At 42.7% G+C, this 10,409-nt stretch overlaps 1 protein-coding gene across 4 annotated transcripts in view; it reads left to right on the forward strand.

Annotated features, from left to right (window-relative positions):
• CPNE9 (copine family member 9) overlaps positions 1 to 6,710 on the forward strand; it is an 86,410-nt gene extending 79,700 nt beyond the window's left edge. For all 4 annotated transcript variants that reach the window (XM_042454770.1, XM_042454771.1, XM_042454772.1 and 1 more), the window contains 5 exons: positions 538 to 665; positions 1,396 to 1,498; positions 2,512 to 2,569; positions 2,889 to 2,962; positions 6,179 to 6,710. In XM_042454770.1, the coding sequence (XP_042310704.1) occupies positions 538 to 665; positions 1,396 to 1,498; positions 2,512 to 2,569; positions 2,889 to 2,962; positions 6,179 to 6,331 (516 nt within the window). In that variant the 3' untranslated portion in view covers positions 6,332 to 6,710. The remainder of the gene's footprint in view (positions 1 to 537; positions 666 to 1,395; positions 1,499 to 2,511; positions 2,570 to 2,888; positions 2,963 to 6,178) is intronic.
• Positions 6,711 to 10,409: the final 3,699 nt, after the last annotated feature.

A 10,409-nucleotide genomic window follows, 5' to 3' on the forward strand; every position in this document is an offset into this window, starting at 1 on the left:
TGGTCTCCCAGAGTCATGGTCCAATGCTTAAACCATGCCACATTGGCTCTTATAGTGGATTAGGAATGTTTGTGTGTGTGGCCAAAAACATTTTGACAGTAATCAAAACACCGATTTTCTTTAAAGAAAATAGGGGAATAAAACTTTATGATTTCAAGTTCATAATGAACATAACTGAACATTTCTGATATCAACTATGACAACACCCCATCTTTAAAAAATTCAAAAGCATATCTAGTTTAAATAAACAGGAATTTCTGTGGTGATTGCATGACTCATTCATTCTCCCAAAAGACAACAGGGAATACAAAACGACAATGGTGGTATCCTGTAGATGTCTTGTAGGAAGTGAGTGAATAAAGCATAGAAATTCCACACTTAAACCCAACCTATTGCTTGTGCTGCATTGTCAACACAGCAGGGCATTGTTTCCTCATACTTCTGGAGATGTTCAAGTATTTATCTCCTAAGCATTTAGGGAAGAGTCACACAAACTCATCCTCTTGTGTTCACTTAACTGCATCCTTCTCTCCACAGAACAACAACCCAGACAACCCCAACTGTGAGGGCATTGAGGGGGTGCTAGAATCATATTTCCAAAGCTTGCGTACTGTGCAGTTATATGGACCCACCAATTTTGCACCTGTCATCAACCAGGTTGCCCGGTAAGTGAAGAGTAGGAAAAGAGTCTGTCTAGAGATAATCTTTCTTCTGCCCTGCCTCTCAGAAGCTCATGGCATTGGACTGTGATCAGAACAGCTCTGAGCCAGGACTTGCAAAGAGCCAGCAGTAGTATAACTATACCTGGGCAAAACAATGTTTATCTTCAGAATTGCTCAGTGTGGCTTAATCATTGGCATTTCTTCAGGAACACCAAGGGCAGTTTCTACATCCAGGAAGAAGTTATAGCAGCATGTGAAACAGGGAGCACAGCAGTAGAAAAAGTGAAAGAACTGACTCCACTAGGGAAGGGAAAATAGGCGCAGCACCCATCAGCCCTCATCATTGGCTATACTGGCTAGACCTGATGAGAACTACAGTCCAATAAGATCTGGAGGACCACACATTCTCTTTCCCTGCCCCAAATATTAGCAAGGCTGCTCTTTTAATTCTGTGACTGACATCACTGTGTGTGCCAAGGGGCTTGAGGGAAACAGATCAAAGGAACAGTGAAAAGCTGGGAAGAAGCAGACATGAAGGTAGACTCATGTGCCATGAATGCTGAAGTTTCCAAGTTCAATTCCTGGAATCTGCTGCTAGAACCTGAAATCCAGTTCTGCTTGGAAAACAGCTGCTAGTCAGTGGTGATAAGACTGACCAAGAAAGACCAGGTCATTCTCAAGCAGCTTCCTATTTCCTACTGTGGTTTTTATTTTTGCTCTCTCTCTTTCCCAGTTTGGCTGCCCAGGTTACTGATGGGTCCCAGTATTACGTTCTTCTCATCATCACGGACGGAGTCATCTCTGACATGCTGCAAACCAAGGAAGCAATTGTCAGCGTGAGTTGGACCTTCCTCCTAGTATAGGGTAGGAGTGAGGCCCGCATTGTATCTATTCCATCAGGTTCTGGGCCACAAAAAAATTAACTGTAACTCAGGAAAACCTCTTAGAAATAAGAATTGCTTTTCAAAAACAAAGTATACGTGTCTTGTTTTCAAAGCAATTTGCATTTCCAAGAGCTCTCATCAGCTTCAAAACAAGGTGGACATGCACACACATAGTCTTGTTGTCAGTTGAAAATGTTCCTGTCCAAATCATGGCATGTTAGAAGGGGCTTGGGGGACTGTATGAAGAAATATTTTGTATCAAGTAGAGTGCAGTGAAGCCAGTGCAACATGAGCTTGTGGTAGAAACAGGAGAAAATACACTTATAAGGTAAAAAAAAACAACATACATTTATTATTTCAGGAAGTCCATCTGGGATAGGAAAGGAGACATACAACAGCAGATTACCTAAACTTAAATAGAAGAGCCCAAAAGACTGACTTTCATGTGTTGGCTAGCATCCAGTACACTGTATAAGGCTAGTGTCCCTCGCCAGACAAAGGACTAACTAACTTTTGGAAGAAGGGAGACATGACCTCTGCAGGCAGGAAGGAAGCAAAAGGCTTGAATACATAGATCAAAGAAGGAAACAGGTGAAACGAAAGGGCAGGCATGGTCTCTAGAGTTCCCTCTCTAGGCAAGCGTTGATGCCTTTGCTTCCAACACCTGCCAGGTGCTGTACACCCTTTGACAGCTAAACTGGGGTCTCATGAAAGAGCTGCAGCTTCTTAACTATTGCTGTGATTTTACTGCCAATGACAGGGAGAAATGCTTGAGGGATTTTTGGCCTCAGTTGCCAGAAATAGTTTGACCAGACTTAATGTATGTACCTTCATTTAGGAGGTGGCATGTGCTGCTCTACTTTGTATGGCCCTTTAGGAAAGTAGATTCTGACAAGAAGAGAAATTTATGTAGAAAACTTGGCATTTTGTGAGCCACATCTGAGACAGTAACATTCTCCCCACAGGCCTCTTCTCTGCCTATGTCCATCATCATTGTAGGAGTAGGCCCTGCTGAGTTTGGAGGTAAGTGTTGTCCTTACACAGACATGTTATGGGCCAGCAAGGAACTAAGTCTGAAGAACAAGATCAATGGGTTTGATGCTTTGGGAAACCCCTCAGGGGCCATAATAACAAGGCAGGTAGCTCTCTCATTTGGCTAATCAGTGAGCCAACGCACAAGGCAGCAGTGTGACTGTATTGCTGTTCAAGAGCTGTGCTGTGAAACTGACACTTGGTCCTCTCACTGCCCGCTGAGGTGCCCACGGAAACTAGTGAAGTTGTTTCCTATATATTTAAATAAGGGTTGCATACGTTCATATATATTTTATTGTATCATCCTCAGCTATGGAAGAGCTGGATGGAGATGAAGTGCGGGTCTCCTCTAGGGGGCGCTATGCTGAAAGAGACATTGTACAGGTAACACTTTGGGGAGAACTTTCCAATCTGTTTCACTTTAGCCCTAATGGCTGTTTCAAGGAATGCAAGCCATCTCATGAGCATCCATTATCACTGTTTATTATCAAGCACTTTGCAGGGATTGTGATGTTGGGCCAAAATACATGGGCAAAATAAAGCAGCTTCCAGTGCTTTGATAGCAGGGCATCTATACAATGCATACCATGAAAGTTGGTGGAAACCAGAAAGAAGCTCTGCTCCAGGGCTAAAAAATAGAGCAAAAAGAAGCCAGGATACTCCAGCTTAACACAGAAAATACACACCTTTGCCCCTTTATATAAACAGCCTAGGACCAGTGTGGGCTGCAGCAAAGCAAAAAACTGAAATCATGACACCTCCAATGGACGTAATTACAACATACGCAAACCATATAGTCAAACAGGAGGGCATGGGTGAAAGGGGCATATATATGCCCTGTGACTGTGTGGCCGATCAAGGGTGCAGTCATCCAATGAGACAGCATCTGGGAGGGACAAGGGAGGTACTTAGAGGTTGCAGGCAGTGTATTCATGCAACGGTGCACATGCATGATGGGTAGGCAACAACAACAAAAAATAACCCCACAGCTTGACACTGTACTGTGCACACTGCACATCAGTATTCATCCCACCTTCAGTTCAGACACTGTGGACAGCAAAGTTTCAACCCACTTCTGGAGAACGCAGGATCAAGCTGTTTTTTGCTGCCCATCTGCTCTGGCCCATTAAAAGGGGCCCTCTAGTACTTATCCAGCCCTTGGTTATGAGTAATAGTGGGAGTGATTCCCAAAATTTCTTCTCAACTTGACTTGCCTTGCAAACATTTACTAAAATAACAGAATGGGGGTTTATGTGTCTTGCCACAAGACAGTTTTTGGTATAGAAATAGAAAATAGAAACAGAAGTAGAAGAGTTCTTTTTTCAACTATTAGTCCCAGAATCCCCAATGGAAATGCTGCCAGCATTATTCTGAGAGTTATACTCCAAAGTTACAACTTTCCAAAATTCTCTGCATGACCCAGAAGCATCAGTTCAGAAATGGACATCCTCAGTCTATATCACAGAGACTGTATGAGTGCACAGAGCAAATGCTTCCATACTTCTTTTTACCAGCCTGAAGAGATAAGAAGGGATTTATTTCTTCCAGTAAAATTCTGATTTGTTACCCATGTGTAAAAATTTACCATCCCCTCCACCCAGCCAGCCAAATATTTGTCCATACATGCCATGAGGATAAAACAGTGAAGATAAAGCAACAGAGCCTGGAAGAGTTTGCATTTGTTCTAATCTTTACTGACCTGGGAGAGCTTTGCAATTCTAGGCTGCATCAGTAGAAGTAATAGTGCCACTCTATTCTGCTTTGGTCAGGCGTCACCTGGAAAACTGTCTCCAGTTCTGGGTACCACAATTGAAAAAGAATGTTGACAAGCTGGAGCATGTCCAGAGGAGGGCCACCAAAATGGTGAAGGTTCTGGAAAACATGCCTTATGAGGAGCAATTTAGGGAGCTAGGTATGTTTAGCCTGGGCAAGAGACAGTTAAGAGGCCATATGATAGCCCTGTTTAAGTATTTGAAGGGGTGTCATATCAAGGATGGAGCAAGCTTGTTTTCTGCTGCTCCAGATTAATGAATGCAAACTACAGGAAAAGAGATTCCAGCTCAACATTAGGAGGAACTTCCTGACAGTAAGGGCTGTTCGACAGTGGAACACACTCCCTCAGAGAGTGGTGGAGTCTCCTGCATTGGAGGCCTTTAAACAGAGGCTGGATGGCCATCTGTGATGGAGGTGTTTTGATTGTGTCTTCTTGCATGGCAGAGAGTTGGACTGGATGGCTCTTCTTGTTGAACTTTATCGCACTGCGTTCCTTCCGTGCGTTCTGAGAACGGAACGGAAGGCCGAGTGCGGAACGAGTGGGGGACGGATTTTACCGCACACATCCGTCCCCCATTCGTTTCCTTTTCCTGCTGGGCCGGGCTGAGAACGCTGTGCGATAAACTTAGGTGTCTCTTCTAACTCTATGATTCTATGATCATGGTAGAGGATGGAAAGGAATGCCAACCTGCAAATCCTATATTAACTTTCAGAGGAGGTGAGATCTAGCAGAGATCCAGCTTGATTTTTACTTTTATCACCAATGAGTACAGCAAAACAAAAAAAAAGATGACTGAAAAGATGTGCAGTACTTTAGATGGGCTTGACCTCAACAATAGCATATGTCTAAGGCAGGAGATATGGGCTAAGATCCTATGTGGCACATCATAGAGTAATTGTTCTGCAGGCATGCATCTTTCTTCTCAAACTCTTCTTTCAGATTCACTGTCCACCCATGGTCATGAATTGGCTGATGGGGGGAGGAGGAGCAGACTCATAGAAGCATCTGGCTGTGGTCCCTTAGCCAGATGCAAATTGATGGCATATCTGCTGTGGTCCTCTGGAGATCTCAGCAGATGGTGTAATTGTTTAGTGTCTAAATATGAGGATGTAGCCAGATGCTTCTCCAGTTCTCCTTCCCCATTCTCCTCTGGCCTCTGAATAGCCATGTTAGACCATCACAGTAAAACGGTGAGTCCTGGGAGGGTTTTGCAGAGAATGGGAAAGGATGCCATCCTCTACAACTGCCAGAAGAAGAAGAAGTCATATGCAGGCATAAGGTGGACTTACATCTGCATAAATCCCTAACAGGTTGCCTGCCAGCCATAATTTGCACAGTAGAGATTCAGCTATAGTAATTTTGCCCAAATGGACTGAACTGGCAAAGGTGGGCTTTTTCTCTGCACATTTCTCTCGGAGATGAAATCACTGACATTGCAATGGATTGATTACCTTCACCCCAAAGCCTGGAGATAATTCATTAAAATTATTTTGTTACCTATAATTCATTAAAATCTTCAATAACCATTATTGTAATCACCAAATACTCTGCAGTGTGATTTTGGAGTAATAATTACCACTTCTCATTACTTTAATTCTTTAGTGGCCAGTTTTAGTAATTCTAAATGGTATTTTTAAAAAATGTAACAATCTAAGATTGCAATCTAATGATTCTATTATTGTATTAATTAGCAAATGAATGTTGTTAATTTTTTGGGTAGCATTTAACAATATCAAACCAAAATCTTAAAATGCCTTAACACTAATCCATTAGGGCAAACACTGATGTTTCCATTGTCTGCCCTGTTATCTTCTCTCTTGTTGCAGTTTGTGCCATTCCGGGACTATGTGGATCATTCAGGGAACCACGTGTTAAGTATGGCACGCTTGGCAAAGGATGTCTTAGCCGAAATCCCTGAGCAGCTCCTCTCCTATATGAAGACCCGGGACATCAAGCCCATTTCTGCTAGTCCACAGTAGCACTATCCTCTGTGCAGCCTGACTCAAATCAGATTATTTTTGCCCCAGTTGGGAGTGGGATGGACTCTTACAAATTGAGCAATATGGGCTGTTTCCACTCTCTCATTTGGAACTGAATAGATTGGGGCAAGAGGAAAGAAGAGGACATCTCTATGGGGAGGTGGGCAGGAGATGAACTCCATGCCTCATACAGGCTGAGACACCAGCACAAAAAGCATAAACACCCACCCAGAGGCTCAAAAGGATGACTCCATAAAGCAGCTCTGGCCAGGGGCAAGGGCCAGAAGGAAGCTGGCTCTGAGGCAGTATTTCCTTGAGATCAAATCTGCTAAATATGGTGCCGTCTAACTCTGTTTATTGATAATAAACCATCCTTGGTCCCAAGATCTCTTCTGTCTATTTTATTTTGTCATTGATGCTGGACCATCATGTAGAATTGTAGCTTCTTCAAACTATGCCCCCCCCCCAAAAAAAACCTGATCAAGAGGCTCTGCCCACTCTAGTTACAAATTAGAACAGGCATTATCTTTAAAGTCATCTTATTCACTATGTGCATGCATTTAAACATCAGATTGGGGACTTTGACCCTTTTTTCTGTAGAGGGAAGGATTCCTAGGCAGGTAATCTTCATAGGTTGCTTGCCAAAAATAAGGCAACCTGCTTTTCTCTACCTCTTCTTCCTTCACCCCAACCTCTCCATCATAATCATTTTTCTCTTTTTGTGCCACCATTCCCCCCAGCAACTCTTTCCCCTCTTTTTCTGCCACCTCTTCTTTCTTTCTTCTGTCACCTTATTTTTTTTCTTCCTACCTGAGCATTTAGATGGAAAAGCTGGATAACTATTACCAAAAGCCTAGATTGATCTCTTCAAGGGGCCATTTGATAGATTGTCTATACCTGGCAGTAACAATTTCTTACCTATACAGTACAGGAACCAATGCAAACAAACACACACCACTTTTTCTGCAAAATTGGAACTTGAAGCAGCTTACAATTTTTAAGAACAATATAGTTTTAAAAAATACAAAAGTGAGCATTAAAATAGAATTGAAATATTACAATATTAAAACACATCACTCCATAAAAGAATAAAGTGTAGTTTTAAAAAGATAAAAATACTTTAAAACAGTACAATTAAAACAGTACAACACCTAGCCTCTTCTTTAAAGATTTTCTGTTTTAAAAGCCTGTCTCAATAAAAATGTCTTAGCCTGCCGACAGACGGACAACAAAAAGGGACCATTCTGGCCTCTCTGTGAAGGGAATTCCAGAGCCTGGGAGCAGCCATCAAGAAGGTCTTCTCATGTCTCTAGCAACAATGTTTGCAATGGTGATGGTGATGGGACAGAAGGACCTTCTCTGATCTCAAGAATTTATCAGATGGGAGAAAATCAGGAAAGAAAAAGGCATACTCATGGCAAAGTTGTGCGATTGCGCTGAAGATTTTCAGATGATGTCGCACATATCCAGGTCTTAATCCATAAAGATCCAGGAATGTTCCTGCAACAAACCATTTCCAGGACTTCCCCATGAATGGTATGCTGCTGGAGCATTCCTGGATCTTCATGGGTTAAGCACTGGATAAGCGCAATGTGCCTGAAAATCTTCAGTGCAATTGTGCAACTTTGCCGGGGGTATGCCTTTTACTTCCGGCTCCCCCTCCCCGCCCACCCTCATCTGATAATCTCCTCAGAGCCTGGGCCGACTCATATAGGGAGATCCTAGGTACTTTTCTCTCAATCAACAACTTTTAGGGCCACAGCTATCTTGTCCAGGCACAGTTCTGGTTAATTTTCTGTTGTTTTACTTTTTCAGCTGCTTTTAAAATATGCCAGTTGTTTTCTCCTCATACTTCCTACTTTGTTCTCATCTTGCTTCAGTTACTACAAATTGAGTTTAAAGTTCAAAAGTAGCTTGTACCCAGTTAATTGAGAGTAGGAGAGAGGAAAGGTGGGAGTGGAATCTTGGCCTTCCCAGTAAACTGAGGCAAAAGCAAACTGCTGCAGCCTCTCCTAGGTAGTGTTTCTTTTCCCTCTTTAATAACTCTGATGACCACATTCTGGTATTGCTTGGCGTATTTTCATATGTGAAATGTTGGAGGATATGCAAATATTCTATCCACTCAAAAATAACTTGGTGATGGCAGCTAAGTACAGTACTACTGGATCCTTCTCTTCCAGCCCAAGTCTGGGACAAATGTTTTCCCTGGTAGGCAAATGAAAGGACTACAATCAGACTATCTCAATCCATCCAGCAGTTCTCCAGTCCTGGAATCCTTGCCCAAGTCTTTTTTGGCAGTGGGTAGAGTAGATAAACCCACAACAGAAGCAGTAGCCCAGGCTGTGAAGTTCAGTTGCTTCAAGCCGGCTGAGCAGATGGGGAGAGCAACTATTCCCACTGCAGGGTGCATGCCCTACTTTATCTCTGCTCTCTTGAAAGGAAAGTGCAGCCCCGCGGCCCTGTGAATAAAACATGCAACAGCAGCAGCTGGCAGCATGCCTGTGCTCATTTCATGTGAGCAGGGAGAGCCAGCCAGGGCAGTAGCAATGCCACTTCAAAGGTTCCTTCACCATCACCCCCGTCTTTGAACCACCTTTGTCTTTTTGCCCAGGAAAATCAAATTCACTTAGGAAGCAGGCAAGGGCTTGTTTTCCGGGCAGATTCTTGAGACAGCAAGCTGCCATTTGTTGAGCAGATGGCCTTTGGCCTGTAGAACAGCTCAGAGAATGATTGGATGGGACAACTAGGATTAAAGCCTCTTGACTACCATTCTGTGTCCCTTCTCTTTCTGAATCAGCTTATCCTTTCTGCCCTTCCCGTGGTGCCATTCTCTAGCCCTGTGCACTAAAGATTCTGTATAGTTTGGCAAATCACATGCTCTCAGCCTCAAGGGAAGGCAATGGCAAGCCTTCTCTGAACAAATCTTGCCAAGAAAACTCCATGACATATTCACCTTGGGGCACCATAAGTCAGAAATGGCTTGAAGGCACACCACATCAACAACAAAATTTTGGGTTAGAGTTGCCAGGTCAGGATTATCCAGCCCTAGAAAACTCCATGGTAGAGTTGTCATAAATAAGAAATGACTTGAAGGCACACCACCACCAACACAACAGCAGTAGACTCAGTGCTCACAGGGTCAAAAAGCCAAGACGTCTTTATTTGCAATGGTAGTGGGGTTATCTGCCACTATCTCCTTTTCCCTGTCCCTTCTGAGTTTAGCTGCAGTCTTCACATTAACCAGAAGCAGCATCAGGAGCAGCTACCCCTGTTGTAATGCAAAGTGTTTCAGGATAGCTTGGTTTTGAAGCAGCAATTAAAAAGCATTAGGGTAGAATTCAAAGGCATAGCTTTGCTAGTCTGGATCAGTACACAAAGGATTTTGCAGCACCTTGCCACAAACCCAGATGCCAACTCTGCCCACACATCTACTTGGGAAATGTCATCGCAGGACCTAATTACATACAACCACAATATTAGAGTTACTTTCATTTGCTCATCATCTAATGTGATATATGTCATCTTCTGTCATCAATGCCCTTTAGCACTCAGACCAGTCTCTGTATCAGAGGATAAATGGACATAAATACACAAAACTAGAATACTTCACTCTTCTTGCGCATTCCATCCATAAGAGCAATAGTCCTAAACAAAAAAATAAACTTAAACAAAATTTAAAAATACGTATGGTGGAATTTTATACTGATAAAATGTTTTAATTATTAAAATTCAATAAATACATTTAAAAAAAACAAAATTTAAAAATACAGGAGAAGATTGGAAGGAGAAATAGCAGAATTGGAATATATCCACAAACTCCAGTCCATCCGGGTTGAACAGAAACAATGGTTTCCTGGGACACTACACATAAAATAACACTAGTTAACAACCCAGCCTCAGGAGAGCTCTCTTGCTCAGTTTGTAAAATTTCCTTTCTGGTTCCCAGACAGCATAATACTACATTCCAATAATTCCCTCCATCATCATATGGTTATCCAATCACCTTGCTTTTAGGCAATATCATTCCTCCTGCCTTTGTCCCCCAAGTAAAACCGATGGTACCTCATCCTTGTATCCA

This window comes from Sceloporus undulatus, chromosome 2 (assembly GCF_019175285.1).
Source record: "Sceloporus undulatus isolate JIND9_A2432 ecotype Alabama chromosome 2, SceUnd_v1.1, whole genome shotgun sequence".
NCBI classification, from domain to species: Eukaryota; Metazoa; Chordata; class Lepidosauria; order Squamata; family Phrynosomatidae; genus Sceloporus; species Sceloporus undulatus.